The sequence below is a fragment of the Salvia splendens genome, chromosome 1 (genome assembly GCF_004379255.2).
Source record: "Salvia splendens isolate huo1 chromosome 1, SspV2, whole genome shotgun sequence".
Classification (NCBI taxonomy): Eukaryota; Viridiplantae; Streptophyta; class Magnoliopsida; order Lamiales; family Lamiaceae; genus Salvia; species Salvia splendens.
This window is the reverse complement of record NC_056032.1, coordinates 17,201,989-17,224,343: the sequence shown is the minus strand read 5'-3', so window position 1 is coordinate 17,224,343 and position 22,355 is coordinate 17,201,989. Positions and strand designations below refer to the sequence as shown.

Sequence of the window (22,355 nt, the reverse complement as noted above, 5' to 3'; positions counted from 1 at the left end):
CAGAAAATGTGAAACTTCACCAATATTCTTGAGAGAAAAATGAGAGCTGAGGTCGGAGATGACATTCTTAACTGTAGTGGCATCATTACCGGTAATGAGCATGTCATCGACATAAATCAATAGGTAGAGAACTTCTTTGCCACGAATTCTGTAGAACAAAGAAGTATCAGCTCATGATTGAGAAAACCCAAACCCGAGAAGGACTTTCTGCACAGCAAGAAACCACGACCAGGAGGCTTGCTTGAGACCGTATATAGACTTGTTTAGTTAAGAAACCATACCAAGAGGGCCCTTTTCAAAGCCAGGTGGTTGGCGCATGTAAATGTCTTCATGTAGATCATTGTGTAGAAAAACATTGTTCACATCCAAATGAACCACAGACCATCCGGAAGATACAGCCAAAGTGAGAATCACACGAATAGTATTGGGTTTTACCACAGGACTAAAGGTATCATGGAAATCAAACCCGGCCTCTTGCGAAAAACCTTGGGCGACAAGACGAGCTTTATGTTGAGCAATCTTGCCACTTGAATCCTTCTTAATTCGGAATACCCATGTGCAACCTATCAAGTTCTTTCCCGGAGGTAGAAAAGTAAGAATCCAAGTCTTGTTGCGTAAAAGAGCAAGATAATCGGCATCCATTGCCAGCCTCCAACATTTAATGGTCAGTGCAACAATGACTGATTTCAGAATGGTGAGAGATGGATCATTGCTGCAAGAAATAGTGAGAGCACGAGGCTTGAATATGCCTGCTTTACTTCTCGTTGTCATGTGGGGAGTGGAAACAGTAGGAGGAGATGAAAGGCTAGGCGAAGATGATGATGATGATGATGATGATGATGATGATGATGATTCAGGAGAGTGAGTAGATTGAGGGGAATGAACGGTAGTGAGATGGATAGGAGAATGCACTTCAATAGACTGAGAGGGAGAGCTGGTACCACTCGAGCTTGATGGAGTTGGAGGATTTAAAGGAGTGGGAGGGTCTACAGGAGTGGGAAAGGTAGGAGGAGGAGCAACATAGATTGGACCAGGACCATGGGTGAAACATTATTCATGGGAGATTCACGGAAAGGGAAAATAGACTCATCAAAAAGAATGTCGCGAGTGATGAAAACTTTTCCAGAGGACAAGAGGGCTTTGTATCCTTTGTGGGAAGACTATAACCAAGGAATGTTGCTGACTCTGAACGAGGTTGAAGTTTCTGCTTAGTATATGGTCTGAGATGTGGATAACATAGACACCCAAAGACTCTAAGATCATGATAGGAAGGTTTAGTGTGCAAAAGCTTTTGAAAAGGAGAGAGATGTTGGATAGTGTTGGAAGGCAGACGATTAATGATATAAACAGAGGTTGCAAAGGAGATAAGCCTATTTCATGCAGTTTAAGGGTAAAATGTATGCTACTTGATCAGTTTATCGCGCAAAGCAAGTGTTAATTGTGCAGGAATGACGCTTGACCAAAGGCAACAAGGCCAAGCTGATCAAGTTGGCGCAGAAGGCGAAAAAGGCCAAAAATCGGGAGAGTTGATCAAGGGGATAATCAAGCCGTTAGACGGGGGACCACTGCATTCCAGAAGAAAGACACGTGGGGCTGATGCGCTGGATGGCGATCATCAAGTACTGTATTCTAGAAGGGGGCACGTGTTGATGCGTAAGACGCAAGGACGAAGCCGAATCCCCATTCCGTTATTGAAGAACCGCTGCATACTAGAAGAAGGGTACGTATCAATCGATGAGGCGCTCAATCCCAGCAAGGACGAATATTCGCTGCCAAAATTGTTATCCTAGCTGGAGATTGTTGCGAGGAGCTTATAAATAGAGGATGCAGCGCCATTAAAAGAATCTTCCTTCCGCTTCTAGTTTAGCATTTCTTTTTAGTCTAGTTTCCAGTTCCAAGTTTTCGCCAGTTCCAAAGATAGCTTAGTTAGATAATCGCAATGGTTAGTTAGAAGAGAGCGACCGAAGGGAGCGCGACAGAGAAATCAATATCTGTTCGGCGTTGTCTCAAGTTCCGACCGAGAGCTTCTCGGCATTATTCGTTTTCCTACTTCTTGTTTTCTGAACTTGTTAGCTTAGTTAAAATTTCATTTTGTTTCGTAGACTCTTGCTTGTATTCCGCACTCTCCAGTTCCAAGTTTGAAATCTTTTATAAAAATCGAAGTTATTTTGTTTCCAGATCTTGTTTACTGTTCCAGTTTAGCTTCAACTATAAAATTCTCGATCTTGTGTTTAACTATGTTGAATGACAAAGTGATTTGTAATGCCGAAGCATCTTTAGGTAGTTAGGTCTTTATTTGAGATTATCGCTTACTTGATCCGTCAGTTATTTTCCAGCGTGATAAGTCCATTGATCCAGTAGTTAGTTTACTTTCCGCCTAGCTTAATCCAATATATAGTTAAAACTCCCAATTTAAAGCGTGGCAGCAGCCGACCCCTGTTCGCTATTCACACACTCAACGCACCGGTTTCTCTGTGGGATCGACCCCGTACTTGCCGCTTTATTGTTAAAGTAGTGCATGTCTGGGAGTTATAAATATATTTGGGTGAACGAGAGAGAACGCCTTGATCAAGTGGCAACGACATTTGCTAACTGATCCACTCGGTTCGGTTATCTTATATATAGCTTGATCTATTGATCGCGTATCATCCTCCAAAGCCACCAAAATGGCGCCGTTGCCGGGGAAACATGGTGTTATTACATGGATGTGTTTAGTGCATTGGTGTAAATAGTTTTATTTCCTTCTTTTCTAATTTGTTTTACTTTCCTTTTATGAGAAGGTACCACCGCGGAGGACACTGGAATCATCCTCTCATATACAGAGATACAAACACTCATTGGCTAGTCCAGGAAGACGGTGTTGTTACCACTCGATACAGAGCCGCGTTAGAGGCAGCAGCCGCTGACCAACTGACCAGCGAGGAAGAAGGAGAATAGAACGCGCCACCTAAACCACCACCACTTGAGCAAGCAGAAGCAGAGATGGCCCTCGTCGACAACGATTCGGGAATCGGCTCCCTACATGCCCACGACGAGAAGGAGCCCACCCATGCCATTGCTATTACTCCAGGAATGCGGAGGATCGCGATCAAATCAGGGGTGCTAGCCGTGTTGTCAAATTTCTATGGCCTCTCGAAGGAATGTCCTTACGCCTTTCTGGAATAATTTTGCAGATACTGTGATATTCAGCCCGTGCTGGCTGGATCCACATCCGAAGATTATAGGCTCAAGGTTATACACTTCATCTTCAAGGGCGATGCATGAGTCTGGCTATCGAGGCTGCCAGAGGGATCGATCAGAACATGGGCCGAGTTTCGCATGATATTCTTAGACCGCTTCTTCCCAGCGTCGAAGACGAGCGCCTTGAAGAGAGAGATCACAGAGGCGAGACAGGAGTATGATGAACCTCTGGGCCAGTATTGGGATAGATTTCAAGGGCTGCTTCAAGCGTGCCCTAACCACAAGATGGGAGATCGCGAGGTCTATTTAACCTTCTATGGCGGACTCACAGTGGACAACAATAATGATCTCAACCTAGAAGCTCAAGGGGATTTCTCAAAAACCCCATTCAGTCAAGCGAAGAGTATTCTGGAGAGGCTAATCGAAGCGAAGAGATCATATGAAACCTCCCGTGGCCAATACGGACGAGGAGTGGTGCACGCAGCAGAGGCAAGAAGTGATGAGAAGCTAGAGGCTCGATTTGAGCAGATAGAGAAGAAGCTGCTAGAGGCAGTAGAAAAGTTCAGAGCGCCTCCACCGCCTGCACCCAAGGAGAAGCCTTATGTGCCACCACCGCCGGAGAAGCATCACTGCTATCACTGATGGAACCAGTACAGGGACAAACCCCCGCTCCAACGGGGGCTTGCCTGGTGCCGGCAGCTCATTCATACATAGGAGGAGTTGAAGAGGTTGGAGGGGAAGGGTGAGAGGGAACACAGTGGTCAAAGAAAGAGGAGGCGGAAATGGGTGAAGAGAGACGGGCATAGAGGAGAGAGAAAAGCGAGGGAGAAAATGGGACAGAAGAGGGGGTGCGTAGAGGAGAGAGAAAAAGTAGTTTCCTACTACACTATTTGTCAGTTGATTTTGTGTAAACTCACGAAAGTCTAGGAAAATTTTTATTTTGAAAATTTTATCCATTCTTAAAAAGTTTCTTGTACTTTTATAAAATCCTAGAATTTTTGCATTTTATGTATTAAAATGTCGTACTATTATATTCTATTTATAATTCATTATTATTATTATATGCATACATTAATTACTTGTATTTACTTATGTTATTTTCTAATTATCTTATAGTATCATAATCTCTGTATATTTTTATTAATATAAAAGGTATTGTTTTCTTTGTCTACAATTTAAAGTTACATTTTGACTCGGCATGAGTTTTAAAAAATTATTTGACTTTGTAAAAGAAATGAGTGAAAAAGTTAGTAAAATTTGAGTCCTCTTTTATACTCTATATATTAATTTTATAATAGAATATGACGGTAAAGATTTTGTAGAGTATGAGCCTCATTTACTAAAAATGGAGAAAAGGTAAATGTATTTCTAATTCGCAGACATTCTAAAATGGCAAAACATATTAGGTTTTGACTAACGAAGTGAGTAATATTTATTTTGAATCCATTAATTGACAATTATGATATTGTGGCACTATTGGAATAGGCTATCGCTATCCGCTCTCGGAGATAATTAGGATACTAGTGCCACGCTAGCATATTTGTAGTTAAAATTCAACATCGGCTTCTTTAAGTTTTTGGTTCCGTCACTGACTAGTATTACTGCGAGCTCCCACCTGAAGTGAAGCCGCAATCTCAGGTGAATGCCGTCGGCCATTGGAACGCAAACGGCAACTGGATCAGGGGAAAGCAGAGGGATGCTCCGTGGAGAGATCATCCCAATTTTAGGTGGAGTGATCAGAACCAAAGCCAACCGCCTCAACCGTCAACGCAACAAATACAAACCTCCGAGGGGCAGCCCAATTGGCCCGCTCGAAATCAAGAGAGACCGAACAACGGAGGGAACAAGATGTCAGGTGGACCACAAGACAATTGGTCAAGCGGTCATCAAGGGAACTGGTTCAGTGGAGGACAGCCTAACTGGTCAAGTAGACATCAGGAGGGAAACTGTGGCTACAGACATCAAGGCCCCCAGTTAAGAAACCAGGGGAGACAACCGAACAACCAGGTGGTTAGCTATGTTCCACCGCATCAAAGAGGAAACCAACAACACAACCAGCCACAGTACCAGCCAGAGCACTATGGGCCGTCTGACTACGCTCAGCCAAACCATGCTGGGGGGCCGTCAAATCAGAGGTATAACCGGCATCCCAATGAAGGCCCAAGAGAAATGATGGTTCCGCACCAACCTAATGATGCGATGCGAGAAATTCAGGAGGCTCAGAAAGAGCAAAGGGCAGCGCTGGACATGCTTACGAAGCAACTATCTCAAGTTGCCATGTCACTGGGAGAGTTGAGAGGAAATGAAGGGAAAATCCCTGCTACTGTGCAGCAGCCTGGGCGTGAGAACATAAGTGAAGTCTCCCTGAGGTCAGGGAAGGTATACTAGAGCCCCAGCCCACATGCGGTGTCCCTAGTGTCTATGCCTGGACAGAGCCACCAAGAATAAGGAGAGTCCAGTGGAGCTGATCAAGCCAAAGGAATAGATAAAGGGAAAACGAAAGTGGGCGGCGAGACCTCAGGAGAGAGTCAAGGAGAAGAAGCCGAGAAGGTCAAGCCGTACCCATACTGCGGAATGGTGACCAGGAAGAAAGACGCCACAATTGATGTGGCCAGTATGTTCAAAGACGTGGAAGTCAAGGTGCCACTCCTGACGGCGTTGAAGATGCCCCCGATCAGCAATTTTATCAAGGACTACCTGGCGGGGAAGGTCAATGAAGACGGGAGAATGATCACAAAAGAGAATGTCTCTGCAGTAATCCAGTGGAGTGACCTCCCCTCAAAGAAGACCGACCCACGGATGTTCACACTCCCGATTTCAATTGGGGATATTCAAGTGGAGCACGCCATGTGCGATTTAGGGGCATCTATCAACGTTCTGCCGTATGCTATTTATCAGAAGCTGGGAGAGGCTAAGTTGGTCGACACCGACATCATGATACAGCTAGCCGACAAATCTTGCATTCAATAGGAGGGAATTCTGGAAGATGTAATCATGAAGGTGAATAATTTTCTGTACCCAACCGACTTCTTCGTCATCAAGATGACAGAGCCAGCAGCGAAAGAGACCAACGGAGTTCTGTTGGGAAGACCATTCCCGTCGACAGCCAGCACTATAATCGACGTCCGTAATGGGACGATCAGTTTGTATTTCAACGGAGAACAGTTTACGTTCAACATCGACGAAGCAATGAAGAGGCCGACAGACAGCGAAAATGTGTATTCAGTGGATGTGACCGAGCCACTGGTGCAGGAGTATCTGGAAGAGGAGTTCTTACAAAGGCAGTTCACAGACTCCGCGGATGAGGAAGTTGAGAGAGAAGTCGCCGAATGGTATGAAGCCATGAACGTCGGTGAAATGGACGATCAAGCCATCGCGAAGGCGGTGATGGATTTTTGTGAGCGGCCGCGACCAGCTGGGTCAAGCGAAATCGGTCAAGTGTCTAGCCTCAAGAAGCTGCCTGATTAAGGCATGTCACTGAGAAGAGAAACGGAAGAGAATCCTCTGCCTTCTGATGTGCCGAAACCCGCGAAGGAGTTAAAGCCACTTCCAGCACATTTGAAGTATGCCTATCTGGGGGAGGACGAAACAAAGCCTGTTATCATCAACAGTCAGTTGAACCAGGGGCAGGAAGATAAATTGCCGGAAGTGCTGAGGAGAAATCAAAAGGCCATCGGGTGGAAGTTGACAGATCTGGTGGGCATCAGCCCAGATTATGCATGCACCATATCAGATTGGAAGAAGGAGCTAAGCCCCATCGTGACCAGTAGCGCAAACTCAACCCTAACATGAGGGAAGAGGTACTCAAAGAGATAGTCAAGCTGGTTTCTATAAGAATCATCTACTCCATCCCTGATAGCAACTGGGTCAGTCCAGTACATATGGTGCCGAAGAAGGGCGGAATCCAAGTTGTAAAGAACGAGAAGAATGAGTTGATTCCAACACGACCTGTCACTGAGTGGGGAATGTGTATTGATTACTGGAAGCTAAACGCGGCCACAAAGAAGGATCACTTCCCTCTGCCATTCATTGACCAGATGCTTGAGAAATTGGCGGGGAAGCAATATTTCAGTTTCCTTGATGGGTACAGTGGCTACTTCCAGATCGCGGTGAATCCGGAGGATCAAGAGAAGACCACTTTCACATGCCCTTTCGGCACCTACGCCTACAGAAGGATGTTGTTTGGCCTCTGCAACGCCCCAGACACTTTCCAAAGATGCATGATGAACATCTTCTCTGATCTGTTGGAGGACAGTATAGAGATCTTCATGGACGACTTTACGGTCTATGGGGACACATTTGATCAAGGGCTATATAGCCTAAACTGTAACGCCCGTACCTTAAATACGAAATTAATTTTATGTAACGAAATAATTGATAAAATTATTTCGAATTCTATGCTTCTCGATGAATGAGTTTTGGAAAAAAACGTATGGTTTATGTGTTTAATGTGAAAAGGAGCGTGCTTATTTATTGAATTATGAACGATGGGAGACATGTTGGAGGTCTCGTTGAAAGAATGATGATGAAATTGCTATTCTTAGCAAGACAAATGAATTTATGTGAAAAGGAATATATGTTTTTGGATAACGATGCACGTAAATCGAGAAATGGTCGAAGGGATATTATATTTGGGATAACACCAAATATAAATTGATGCCGTTAAACGTACTTTAATTTTTGTTTGTGAATAACAAGATAACAAAATTTAATAAAGTCCCGTGAATTGTAATTATCGAAAGGAATGCGAAAATATAAGGTATGAACTTATTTTGGGCTTTGCAAATTTAATTAGAGTCCAATTATCTATCTACAAAATAGCTTGGACCCTAATTATTTTTTTTTTAAAATCCACCAAATAATAATAGTATTACCAATTTGGGCTCACAATAACTTGAGCCCAACAACACTACTTAAAATAATTGAAGCCCAATACAATTCCAAGTAAATGGGAACAAGCCCAAAAATTATTCTTCTTCTCCTTCTCCAAGTAGGCGACGGCTTCCCTACAAAACTCTCCACCTTTCATCTTCTCCAACTCCTTCACCTCCTTCCACCATCAATGCCTACAAACCAAGAGTCACCCACCACTTCTCATTTAACCTCTTCTCTAAACTCCTCACATTACACTACAAAAAAAAAAGAGAAAGTGAGAGAGAACCGAGAGAGAGCCGAGAGAAAGCAAGAGGAGGAGGAGTTCATTTTTTCACCATTCTTGTCCATTCACCACCAAAATCAACCATTTTGGAGGTATACTCTTTTCTAAATCTTAAAGCATGATTAAATGGTAGCTTGCATATATCAATTTCATAATTCTTTTCCATAACCAACTTAACCAATTAACAATTGAAACAAATCGAATGATCGTCGTATGTAATCGAAAGCACGAAAGAACTTAACTTTATAATAATAACGTATATTGCGGGACGTTTCGGGGTGGTTCCGGGTTTGTTCGGAGTAATTCGGGGAAAGCGGCGGCCGGCAGAGGCAGCTGGTGGACGGCAGAGACGCCGCCGGTTCCCGTGCTGGCGGTGAACGATCGCTGGCGGAGCTGGAGGAGTCCGGCGAACGCGGCGGCGGCCGGCGACTCCAGCAGCAACCACAGCAGCGACGGCAGCGGCACCCTACGGCGACTCCAGCGACTCCAGCGACTGCCCCGACGGTTGCGGTGAGCCGGAGCGAGCGACGACGTGGAGAAAGTCTGGTTTCCAGATTCAGCCGATTGGGGGAGGAAGTAGAGTAGAGAGGGAGAGAGAAGATAGAGAGAGAGATATAAAAGAATGGGGCTTGCTTAAAAAAAATGTGTGTTGGGCCCTTACTTGTTTTGTTTGGGCCTAGTAATTAAAATGGGATGAGTGTTTTGTTGGGCTCTATATAAGTTGATTTGGGGCTTAAGATTTAATTGGAAGAAGGAGGTGAGAAAGATAATTAAGGTGTGGGCCGATAACTTAATCGCAAAGAATGGGTTTAACGAAATTGTGGGGGATTATTTATTTAATTCCCGGAATAATTTTGAAGAATGAATAATTTTATCCTAAGGATGGAATAATTTCGAGGAGAAATAATTGCGATAATTAAAGTATACGCGTAAATAATTTTTAGAAATTAATTACGACGTTATGGAAAATACGAGCGGCCAACGAAGAAAAGAACGAGCATAAGCGGCCGACCGGTGTCGCACGCGATGCCTTGGGCGGCCGCCGAACAACAAAAAATGCACGGAAACCGAGAAAGAAGATTTAAGGAATTTAATTAGAGTGCATGCATTCTAATTTTCATCGTTTCCGCATTTCGATATGAATTTTATGTATTTTCCGAAAAGGTGGTTCGCACGCACGCTAAAAGTCGGAACGAGGAATTTTACGGAAATCTTAAGCTTTTGAGGTGGGCTTTACTACTTAAATTCTTTTATCTTGAAATGATATGTTTATGGTGAAATAAGGGTGGTTTAAAATAGTATGTCATGCCGTTTTTATGTTTTGAATTGCCCATCTGATTGTCTACTGGGATAATATCCTACTAGACTTTGATAGTTAACGAATTCGGGTCTGACTAGGGAGTGAGTCCTTACTCGGACTAGTGCACTAATAGGGATCGTGAGCCGTCCCCTAGGTCGGCCGGTCCAGTGATCGAGATTGTGGCCACAATCTCGTTTCACATGATGGTTCAGATATGGTATATGATGGAGGATGATGTTAGTCCGCGCGGATACTATTTTATGGAAATGAATTTTTGTGCATCTCGGTTCTTTTTAAAGAAAAACCCGGGATTTACGCGATGATGGCTTGACATATCTTAACGATGAATGTTTTCGGGCATGAGTTCACTGGGTGCATCAAGGTCTCAGCCCCTGCATATGTTTTCCCTATGTGCAGGTTGAGCGAGGTCGGGAGGCGGAGGACGTTGAGTGATGATTTCAAGAATTTGTTCGGTTACTACTATGTCTTCATACGTCGTAGTAGCTACACTCTCAAATTGCTTCCGCTATTCAAGTCCTTAGAACTCTGTTATTTTCTTTATTGTCGAACTCTGTTATCCTTCATTATGCAACTTGGGTTTTGAAACGTTGGTTTAAATAAATGGAATTTCATCTTCGATCGATAAGTTGTATTGCCTTGAATTGTTTCCCCCTTCTTCCCCGCTTCTTAATTCCTCCACTTATCACGATTTTCCCAGGCTTCCTATCCTTAGGAAGTGCGGTCGTGACATAAACAGAGTGCTGAAAAGGTGCCGACAGAAGGACTTGGTTTTAAATTTTGAAAAATGTCATTTCATGGTCATTGAAGGAATAGTCCTGGGCCACGTGGTGTCAAGCAGAGGGATAGAAGTGGATCAAGCCAAGGTGGCAGTTATAGTGAAGCTCCCATACCCGACGAATAAAAAGGAGATCCGAGCCTTCCTAGGTCATGCGGGCTTTTACAGGCGATTTATCAAAGATTTTGCGAGAATAGCCCAGCCCTTGACAAGGCTGCTCCAAAATGATGTGGAGTTTGAGTTTTCTGATGATTGCAAAACTGCCTTCCAGATATTAAAAGACAGACTGATCAGCTATCCGATTATCCGCGCCCCCGACTGGAGTCGCCCCTTCGAGGTGATGTGCGATGCTAGTGATTATGCAGTAGGGGCAGTCATGGGTCGAAAGATCGGTGGGAAAAGTTATGTTATTTTCTACGCTTCAAAGACTCTAAATAAAGCATAGAAGAATTATGATACGACAAAGAAGGAGATGCCGTCAGTAGTCTATGCCTTCGAGAAGTTCAGACCCTACCTGCTGGGTGCAAAGGTGATTGTATACACAGACCATGCGGCTATCAAGTATCTTCTGGCAAAGAAAGAGTCAAAACCGCCGCTGATTAGATGGGTACTCCTGCTACAAGAGTTTGACTGGGAGGCAGTTGACAAGAAGGGGAGCGTGAATAGAGTGGCTGATCACTTAAGCCGAATTATGCAAGAAGACAATGGGGAAGCCATTCCTGACGCTTTCCCTGAGGAGCACTTGTACCTGATCAACTCAACGTCCAGCCTTCAGTGGATCAACCGAGCTGAGAGGATTGATCAACCTAACTAAGGGAGAGAGATCCAACACAGGCAGAAGGAGCCATGGTTTGCGAACATGGCCAACTATCTGGTGACGGGCGAGCTGCCTGGAAATGATGAAGCCACGAGAGCACAGAAGCAGAAACTCAAAAGCAACTTCCGATACTTCTATTGGGATGAGCCATATCTATGGAAGATGGGAGCTGATCAAGTCATCCGACGCTGCATACCAGATTGGGAACAAGAGGACGTATTGGTTCACTGCCACACACTAGACAGTTGGTTTTACTGGCCCTCCATCCATAAAGACGCCTATGAGTTCTGCAAGAGATGCCCCTGATGCCAGCTTACTAGAGGGATTTCTGTAAGAGATGAGATGCCACATATCACCATTATAGTATGTGAAATATTCATTGTATGGGGAATGGATTTCATGGGACTATTCCCATCTTCTGAAGGCAATCTCTATATTCTGGTGGCAGTGGACTATGTGTCCAAATAAATAGAGGCTAAGGCAACCAGGACGTGTGAGTCAAAAGAGTTGGCCAAGTTCATAAAATCAAACATTTTTACCCGGTACGGGGTACCGCGAGCCATCATCTCTGATCAAGGGACGCATTTCGTCAACAGGACCATCGAAGCATTGATGAGGAAATATGGCGTCCACCACCGACTGTGCACACCTTACCACCCTCAGTCAAATGGCCAGGCTGAAGTGTCTAACAGGGAGATCAAGGCGATCTTGGAAAAGACGGTAAACCCCACGAGGAAAGATTGGAGTCGTTGACTGGAAGACGCGCTTTAGGCGTACAGGACCGCTTTCAAGAAGCCGATCAGAATGTCCCCTTACCGGCTGGTAATCGGGAAGATGTGCCATTTGCCTGTGGGAGTCGAGCATCAAGCCTTCTGGGCAATCAAAGAGGTGAATCTGAATGTTGAGTCCTGTACTGAAGAAAGGAAATTGCAGCTGTAAGAGCTTGAGGAGCTCCGCCTTGACGCTTACGACAAGAGAGGGCAAAAATGTGGCATGACAAGAACCTTCATAAGAAAGAGCTCAAGGTGGGTCAGAGGGTGTTGCTCTTCCAATCGAGACTCAAGTTGATGCCTTGGAAGTTAAGGTCAAGGATGATAGGCCCCATATACCATCATCGCCATACGAGCAAATGGAGCAATCGAACTCCAAGGGAGCGACCCTGATTCGCTTTCCTTTTTTATGAATGGGCATAGAGTGAAACCTTACGGAGATGGAACCGAGGTTTGTGTGGTGGACGACATTCCACTGCTCATACTTAACTCTCTCCAGTGAAAGCAGGTATAAGGAATTACTGAGTACCCTTGGGTAGTCTGCTTGATCAAGCAACAAAATTCTAAACATACAAACTGATCAAGTGACGTCCTAAGGGCACTCAGTCAAGTCCTAGATAGTTAGTGTAAATATTTTTCATATTATAAGTTTTAAAAACTTAGGAAATTAAGAATTGGAACAAGGAAGAAACTGATCAAGTGGTTAATATTTGAGTATTCATCTGGTATCACTTGTCCGCTTGATCAGTTGGAATTTGGATTTAATTTATGTGGTTGAAGTGGTTTGATTGGTCAAGGCAGAGTGATGAAAGGACGCGCTCATTTGAAAAGGCGCGGAAAGACGAAACGTCGGAGAAGGCAAACTGTTGCGTTGAAAAGTCGTACTAGAGGAAGAAGCATATCAAGGAAGCCAAGCCAGCTGTTGCTCTGAAAAGCACGCCGGTACTTGAAGAGTCGCACGGATACCAACAGTCTGCGTTGGCTATAAAAGGGAGTGTTCTAAACTGTACTTCACTTTTTACACTTGTTTGCTCTCATCCATTTCTCTCAAGCTTCAGAACCCTAGCCAAAGCACCACCGATTCCACAGAGAAAAGAGAACATTGAAGATCACACAAATCACCACGTCATCCAGTGAGGAGGCTCCCGGCTCCTGCAGCAGTGGCCGTGGACCTTCCACGCTAGCCACGGCGGTACCACCGCCACAACCCAGCAACGCCGTTCCACCCCGTACAGTGGACCCCGTGTTCCAGAGCCGACTAGAGAGCCTCCTCCGCATCTTACCCACCGGGACAAATTCCACGGCGGCTTACGCCACCTTTAAAGCACAATTAGGAATTTCCCGGTCTAACAATCCCACTCCAACTCCCACATCCCAAAATCCCCCACCTTCTCCCCCCAAAACACAATCTCCCCCTCACGCTTCTAAACCTACACCCATCTTCCCGCTGGTACAGTACAGCGGAGACAATTCGGACGACGAAGGGGGGGAGAAGGCTCCAGAACTTCCTGTCTCCGCTCACAACGAGGGAGCGGAGTTAGAGCCGTGCATCGGCGATCCTGGCAGGGCTAGCCCTGGACCAGAAGAGGGCACACCCGCCCTAAATATCCCATCACCAGTGAGTGACGGTGGTTCTAACTCCCCTCCTGTCCAAAGGCCACTACAGATAGAGATGGTGGAAATCGATGATGATGACATGGAGGACTTTCCGCCTCCTCCTAGCGATGTTCTACTACAACAAAGGGAGGCGGAATGGAACTTCATTCCGAATGTGGAGGATGAACCAGTACTGGAGAGGGAAGAGCAGCCGCTGCGTCGCCGGACGCGGCGTATGAGTATGGACTGGCTTTTAGAGGAAGCGGAGGCCCTGAGGGCTAACAGGCCGAGAAGGGAGGAGGAGCCAGAACAGAGGCCACACGTCGTGCGGCGCCTGGTGGATGAAGAAGAGGCTGACGATGACGACCATGCACAGAGAGAGAGGAAGAGAAAGGGGAAGTAGATTGTTCTTCCTCCTCCTAAGAAAAGCCGCCCTGCCAACCAGGGCATAGTGATCAGAGCCGCCGACCAGCCTGCCACCCCACTGCCGCAAGAAGGAGATGATGGCAGTGACACTAAGGGGCGTGCGCTCCGCTGGACCCGGATGTCCAGGAGGCAACAAGGAAAGCCTGCAACACCCCCTACCGCCGACTACTCCAAACAAATTGTGGCTTTGACCACTGACCTCCTCCAACATATGCTAGAGTTCGACAATCCCAAGTGGCAAGAGGAGGTCAACTAGCGGGTGACCACCCAGAAGCGGCTGAAGGCCGGGAAGAAACTCCACCAACCCTCCCTGGAGAAAATACAAGTTGAGGAGAGGTTTTCCGAGTACATCACCAGCATTGGATTCGATTAGCTCCTGGAGGTGGATGAGACCCCGGTTCCGGAGGTCCTAGCCAAAGAATTTTTCACTTCCTTTCGGTTTACCAGCAGCACAGACCTGGAGGCAAGGAGCTTCTCCTTCTGGGTGTTTGGTCGGTGCCAAAAAATGTGTTTAAATGAATTCTCCATCAGGATGGGACTCTATACAGAAGCCCAAGTGGCCAACGGGGAGTGGTTTGGGCGTGATATTGGTCTCCCGTACAGGAAGCCGAACTTCGATCAGTAGGCCGTATGGAGGGCCCTTAGCCATGAGAGAGCGCCAGCCTTCTAAGCCTCTGTGTCCAGGGGAAATCACATCGCCGACCCAGCGCTTCGCCTCGCCCAGGTCTACCTAGGCTGCAACCTGCTGGGTCAAGCCAATACTATGGCTATCATCACCCTGGCGGAGCTCTACTTCATGTGGACCATGAGAGAGCAAAGGAAAGTCCATCTGGGCTTTTGGCTGGCTTGCTCCATAAATCAGATTGCTACCCGACCTGCCCGCCACTTAAACATCTGCCATCTCCTAGGAGCATACTTGAGGAGAAACTGGATCCTGGAGATCCAAGACAGTGTAGAGCACCCCGCCGATGCTCCAAACCTGAACTATTTGACCTGGATTTCTTTGTTAGAATACAGGTACTTAAGAAGGCGCGCGGTGGGAAGCTTCGCTTCTACGTTACCGGCCAGAGGGAGCAACAAAAGGGCTAGCAGGATGAGAGGCAGTGACCAGCTGAACGCACAACGAGCCCTAGCAAGCAATAAAGGCCCCAGCTGGCAGTGGTGGCCACTCAGAGGACAGAGCAAGACGAGGCTGCTCAAGGCGTCGATGGATGGAAGCACCGCATGGAGCAAATGATGACGCAGCTAGTGGAGAACTCCCACGCCCAACTGGTCCTGATAACCAGGGTTGGGACTGCGATTGAGAGGATGCTGGAAGCGATCCGCGATCCAGCTAGCCCCTTGGCGCACCAACCCAGCGCAAGGCGCCCACCACGTCCCTCTACAAGCTCTCCTCAAAGACGGCGTACCTCCACTCCTACCAGGCCATCCTCTGCTTCACATGCTCAGCCGCCCCGGAAATAGTATACCCCCCTCACCTAGCTCGTTTCAAACTTAAACAATTTATGTTTTTATTTTTTTGAATTTGGTCTGTATAAAACTTATATTTTATCCGTTTTCACACTTAGTCCAGTGCCTGGGCTAAGTGTCAGAAGTTTAAGGATTCCTTGCTCCTTTTAACTGCCTATGTGTTTTTGTTTTTGTTTTTGTTTTTGTTTTTCTGTTTTCTTGGCATGCTTTGATTTTTGGCACTATCTCCCACTTAGCCTGGTGTCTGGTCTAAGTATGAGAAGTTTTCCTTGGTTTTTTCTACCTGTGCCGTTGCCTAACCCTTTTTCCACTGCATCAAGTCACTCGAGGGCGACCTAATATGCAGTGGGAGGAGGGAGGGTTAGCCTAATTGAAATCTTTCATGTCAACTTATAAAAATTTTCAATCAAATAGATAGAAATAATTAGGGCAGTATGCATGAATTGGATAAATGAAAGATATGAATGCCTGGAAAAGAGTAAGAAAAATGATACAGTATGCTTACATGTGAAACTTGATTGCCTACCTTGATCAGTTTGAATGACGCAAGTATGATGGAAATGCTCAATTTTAAAACCTTCTGTGAAAGCCTCTCTAAATGTGAGTTATAAGCCAAAGTATAACACTTTCTACTATTTTTATAAAGAAAAAAATACGAGGGGCTACTTTTTTATATTTAGATGAGAATTGCATAAGTAGTAAGGACTAAAGGCATTAGGACTTAACCAATTGAGCCAATTCTTCCTTCGTTTCACGAATCCGCCTTATCAAACAAAGCACCCCCTAGAAAGCCACGTTGAGCCATATACACTTCCACCCGTCTTTTGAAGCCTTAAAACCAAATTTTTAAATTTTGTAACACATGATAAAAAGGGGTCGAGAGATGGATTGTTTTAAAAGAAAAAGGGATGGCAATAGAAAAACCGAACTAAAAGGGTAGCCGGGTTGAGCAAGTTGGTCTGTAGGTTGATTAGTTCGAAAATATATATATATATATATATAATATTTTGAAAAAGTTGAGAAAAGTTGAAAAAGAGAGGGCAGGAGAAAGTTTGTAACCTGACCCAGTAGTCGAGAGTTAGAAAATAAGCCGAAAGATAAAGGCTAAGGGTCGCAGCTTGACCAAATGAAACATCAAGAGCCAAAATAACAACCCAGCCTGACCCAGAAGAGTGGTTCAGATCTTGGTCCCTTGACTCATGTGCTTTTCTTTTCCAGCTTATATTTTTGAAATTTTAACTTATAACCCCTAGGACCCTACCCTAACACATTACTCCCCTTAAGCCCCAATACAACCGAAACAAAGACCTTAAGGAACTATCTTGTGCAGTTCGATTCAAAGTATTAAATGTGTGGCAATTACTGAGTGAACAATCCTAACATCTCTGGTAAGAAATGAGTGACTGAGTGAATCCAACAGTTGGTTTAAATTGAGCTATCTTGACAAACTGACACCTTGATCAAGTGAACGCGAAAGGGAAGAAACATAAACCGTTGGCGAATGGATTGACCTCGACTTCGGGTATGATTGTTGGAAGTTTATTCGGTTATATATATCTATGTGAATATGTGTCTTTGTTTTGAGTCTTGTTTGTTTCTTTTCGTTTTCTTTCACTTTATTGAAACGAGTAAACCATGCCTGAAATTTGCCTTATCTTTTTCTTTTCTTTTTATACTTGAGGACAAGTATGTTTTAAGTGTGAGCAGTTTGATAAGGCCTATTTCATGCATCGGTTTAAGGATAAAATGTATGTTACTTGATCAATTTATCGCGCAAAGCAAGTGTTAATTGTGCAGGAATGCCGCTTGACCAAAGGCAACAAGGCCAAGCTGATCAAGCTGGCGCAGAAGGTGAAAAAGGCCAAAAATCGGGAGAGTTGATCAAGGGGGTAATCAAGCCGTTAGACGGGGGACCACTGCATTCCAGAAGAAAGACACGTGGCGCTGATGCGCTGGATGGCTATCATCAAGTACTGCATTCTAGAAGGGGGCGCGTGTTGATGCGTAAGACACAAGGACGAAGCCGAATCCCCATTCCGTTATTGAAGAACCACTGCATTCTAGAAGAAGGGCTAATGCGCTGGATGGCAATCATCAAGTACTGCATTCTAGAAGGGGGCACGTGTTGATGCGTAAGACGCAAGGACGAAGCCGAATCCCCATTCCGTTATTGAAGAACCGCTGCATTCTAGAAGGGCACGTATCAATCGATGTGGCGCTCAATCCCAGCAAGGACGAATATTCGCTGCCAAAATTGTTATCCTAGCTGGAGATTGCTGCGATGAGCTTATAAATAGGGGATGCAGTGCCATTAAAAGAATCTTCCTTCCGCTTCTAGTTTAGCTTTTCTTTTTAGTCTAGTTTCCAGTTCCAAGTTTTCACCAGTTCCAAAGATAGCTTAGTTAGATAATCGCAATGGTTAGTTAAAAGAGAGCGACCGAATGGAGCGCGGCAGAGAAATCAATATCTGTTCTGCGTTGTCTCAAGTTCCGACCTAGAGCTTCTCGGCTTTATTCGCTTTCCTACTTTCTTGTTTTCTGAACTTGTTAGCTTAGTTAAAATTTCATTTTGTTTCGTAGACTCTTGCTTGTATTCCGCAATCTCCAGTTCCAAGTTTGAAATCTTTTATAAAAATCAAAGTTATTTTGTTTCCAGATCATTTATTGTTCCAGTTTAGCTTCAACTTTAAAATTCTCGATCTTGTGTTTAACTATGTTGAATGACAAAGTGAATTGTAATGCCGAAGCATCTTTAGGTAGTTAGGTCTTTATTTGAGATTATCGCTTACTTGATTCGTTAGTTATTTTCCAGCATGATGAGTCCCTTGATCCAGTAGTTAGTTTACTTTCCGCCTAGCTTAATCCAATAGTTAAAACTCCCAATTTAAAGCATGGCAGTAGCCGACCCCTGTTCACTATTCACACACTCAACGCACCGGTTTCTCTGTGGGATCGACCCCGTACTTGTCGTTTTATTGTTAAAGTAGTGCACATCTGGGAGTTATAAATATATTTGGGTGAACGAGAGAGAACACCTTGATCAAGTGGCAACGACATTTGCTAACTGATCCACTCGGTTCGGTTATCTTATATATAGCTTGATCCATTGATCACGTATCATCCTCCAAAGCCACCAAAATGGCGCCGTTGCCGGGGAAACATGGTGTTATTACATGGATGTGTTTAGTGCATAGGTGTAAATAGTTTTATTTCCTTCTTTTCTAATTTGTTTTACTTTCCTTTTATGAGAAGGTACCACCGCGGAGGACACTGGAATCATCCTCTCATATACAGAGATACAAACGCATCATCCTCCAAAGCCACCAAAAGGCATCATCCCAGAATTTGGTGGGGAGACTAGCTTGGGCCAAAAGAGCTAAGCCCATTGTAAGAGCAGGTTTGTACAGGTGTCGCGTCAAGCAAAGGATGTAACCCACAGAGATGAATGCGCTTTGGTAATTGTGGAGATATTCTGGAATTGTTGGTTAGCTACCACGCTTTGGGTTGAGATTCTATCTAGACTGGAAATTAAGGTAGTACACTACTGACTAGGAGGTGTGAAAGATGATTAACAAACAGCTGTGTACGTGAGATTTAGGGAACATTATGTTTCAGAAAGTATCTGGAGGGTACGGGTTACTATAAAAGGCTAAACGGAATATTAGAGAATAAGTAGTAGTTAGGTGACTAGGCTGACAGATCTGTAGGGTATCAACAGAAAAAAGTAGAGAAAAGTAAAGGACAAAAGCAAAAAGTAACTAAAAAGTAAAAGTGGTCCCAAATTTGGATATGGACATTGTCTTCTCCAACAAGTATGAACACAAATCAAACAACTTAGATTCCATGAACGAGAATTTCAGGTTAACAAACTCCACAAAAACATATCTAACAATTAAAACTCCAAATCAAAAGATTAAACTAGCGAAACTGAAATTACGCTCACTGGGTGACATGCAAGGTGGCAGAAATCACGTGAACTAAGCCTTCGCACTTAACACCTAAATCTAAATCTAACATCAAACTCAACTTACAAACTCAGAACGATCAACTTAGAAATGAAAATATGCATTCAACACTTGGAAATTACAGTAGCAACTAGATCTACGCTATCTAGGCAGAAAGAAACTGAATCAAAGAAACCGATGTACAAAAACAACTTCATAATAATAAAACGTCTGGATCTCAACCAAAGTACTTCACACTCAGCAAGTATTAAAAATGCAACAGATCCAACATAAGAAAAACAAGTAAGATTAACTACAAAAGCAATTAAAGATTGTTTTGCCACTCCGGGCGATGAAACGACTGTCACTACCCGACGAACTGGCTGGAACGAGATAATGAGGAACTCCGGCGAACTGGTGAACTTCAAGTGTAGAGGTCCTAAAATTGATGATGCCTTCTCTCTTCAAGTGGCTTATATTTATATGGAGGCATGCCCTTGATTTTTAGGGTAGACTTTGTTCGTATAATGACTCTTTTGCCCTTGTTTGTAGTTGATCTTCCTAGCAATCCTTCTTCTCCATCTCGAGACTTTTTGACATGCATACTGGTCAGTATAACAACATTCTGATGCCCTTTTCACCTGAGTTGTCCGACTCTTTCCATACTGACTAGAACCCTTTCCATGCACACTTAGCAACTGCTTTGCAGATATAATCCAATTATGCACATTATACTGACCAGTAACCAAGGTCTAGAATATGACTTATCAAACTGCTCACACTTACCGCATGCTTGTCCTCAAACGTGAAGAACAAACAAAAAAGAAATAAGTCGAATTCTAGCCTGGTTACACCTCTGACCGACTCTATCCTTAACTAGACTTTAAACTTGACGCAAATAAAAACACATAAAAGACACAAAAAAAAGAAAAACACATAAACACAAAAAAACACTTAAACACATTAATCGGGCTATATTTTCAACCATCCCTCCCCTTGGGATCAGGTGCAATCCGGCCGTAGACAACCTTGAATTTCTGCCGCCCCCTTTTCCTTCCCAGTCAGTACATCTGCTCGTCAAGATCACCCATACTCGTGGTCAAACACTAGATTCGCTCAGTCACTCATTCCTCACCAGGGATGTTAGGACTGTATTCTCTCATAATGTTGAACCACAAATGCTTCGGATTTAGATTTCACGTGCGGCTTCTGAAGGTCTTTAAGGCTTGTAACGGGGCTATTGGTTTGTAGTGTTTGGGGTGGTTGTTCTTAAGGCTCTAAGGTTCAAAAACTACAACTTATTTTGATGTGGGAGAACCGTGTGCATTTGAGCTTTCGGTTGTTACTTCTCTCGGTTGGACATTTTCTGATATTGGTCTCCAACTGGTCAGTAGCGTCTTGTGGCTTCGCCACCCTTATTCTTTCTTTTTTTTTGTGGTCAAGTGTTTTTGACCATTTTCTTCAACATTCTTTATGTGGCTTCGCCACCCTTATTCCTTTTTATCTTTTTGTGGCCTGAAATCTCTTCCTGGTCATTTTTCTCTTTGCTTCTCAATTTCCTTCTCCAGTTGGTTTTCTTCTTGTATGTCCTTCTGGCCAGTTGCCTTCTTGCCTTATGCCTCGCACACACACAGTCCTTGCGGCTTGGGGGTTATATATGGGTGTAGATATGGCTAGAAAAAAAAAGGTTCTAAAGGTGGTTTTTTTTTGGGGGTGGGGGGGGGTTTCCTACTGCCTTCAGATCTTGCCACACGCGGTCACCTCACCCTAGGCATCATGGTGGAAAGTGGTTCCACTTTAGGCTTTTAACTCACATTTTAAGAGGGTTTTTGCGTTTGGCTTTTCTCTCATACTTGCATCATCTGTACAGACTAGAAGATACTAAGGGGGCTGGTTTCCATTGTCCAGCATGTCCTATCTCCTTCAATTCCCCTTACCTTCATCTCGAGACAGTTGAGTTTTAAGCCCAATCAACACGTATATAAAAAAAACTAGACTTAGAAAAACACTAAACACAGACTACACATATACACATATGTCATACTGGCCATTCCATCCCCCCTCCCACTGCACAACTGTCTGCCCTCAGATAAGGCTGTGAAGTGGAAAAAAAGGAATGGCTAGTATGGTTGACACACAGACATACCAAAACATGAACAACATATGCTTATGCTAAAAACTTCTCACACTTAGACTATGCAATAGGCTAAGTGGGAGAGTTTTAAACCTAAACAGATCTTAACAAAAACAAACACATATATACATAAACTCCTTACACTTAGGCTACACAGTAGGCTAAGTGTGAGTTAACATGCACACGAAGAGAAAACAACATCAACACAAACACATGCGTCAAAGTAGTAAACCCCGTACTTCTCACACTTAGACTATTGAATAGTCTAAGTGTTATGAATAGGGTTTACACTCACATGCTACACAAATTTACTCTACCTAAAAACAACAGAACACAAATAAAATAAGAAAAATGAAACTGAAAAGAAAAAGGAAACTAACTGGTAAGTGGGGGGATGGTCATATATTTCTCCTGCTCCTCCTTGGGGCAGGGGTTGGTGCAGATGGTTCTTCTGCCTCATCTTCCTCGGATTCAGATTCACTTCCCTCAGATTCTGCCGGTTCCTCGGCACCTTTCTCCTCTGTCTCCTCTACATCTGTCTCGGCTACTTCTGGTTCATCAGTCTGGCCTCCGTGCCACTCAGTCCAGCTCCTCGGATTGTATTCCCTTGCACTAACTCCCTCAGAATTTTTTCCATTACATTGGTCAAGAGGGTCAACTCCGCTTTGGCCTGCCTATTCTCCTCCGCTAGCTCTGCCACTGCTGTCTCCAATCTCTCTTGCCTCTGCGCTTGAGCTTGTGTCTGTTCTCCCTGGCCTGCTGTCG

The 22,355-nt window shown here is 44.3% G+C and overlaps 1 protein-coding gene across 1 annotated transcript; it reads left to right on the top strand.

The window, feature by feature from the left end:
• The first annotated feature begins 5,754 nt into the window (after positions 1-5,754).
• On the top strand, positions 5,755-6,150 carry LOC121809918. The gene has a single exon (XM_042210802.1). The coding sequence runs from the start codon at positions 5,755-5,757 to the stop codon at positions 6,148-6,150; it is 396 nt and encodes a 131-aa protein (XP_042066736.1).
• Positions 6,151-22,355: the final 16,205 nt, after the last annotated feature.

What these genes read in the sequence shown, in the direction of transcription:
- LOC121809918 (XM_042210802.1), top strand. Translation starts at nt 5,755, where the DNA reads ATGGTGACCAGGAAGAAAGACGCCACAATTGATGTGGCCAGTATGTTC.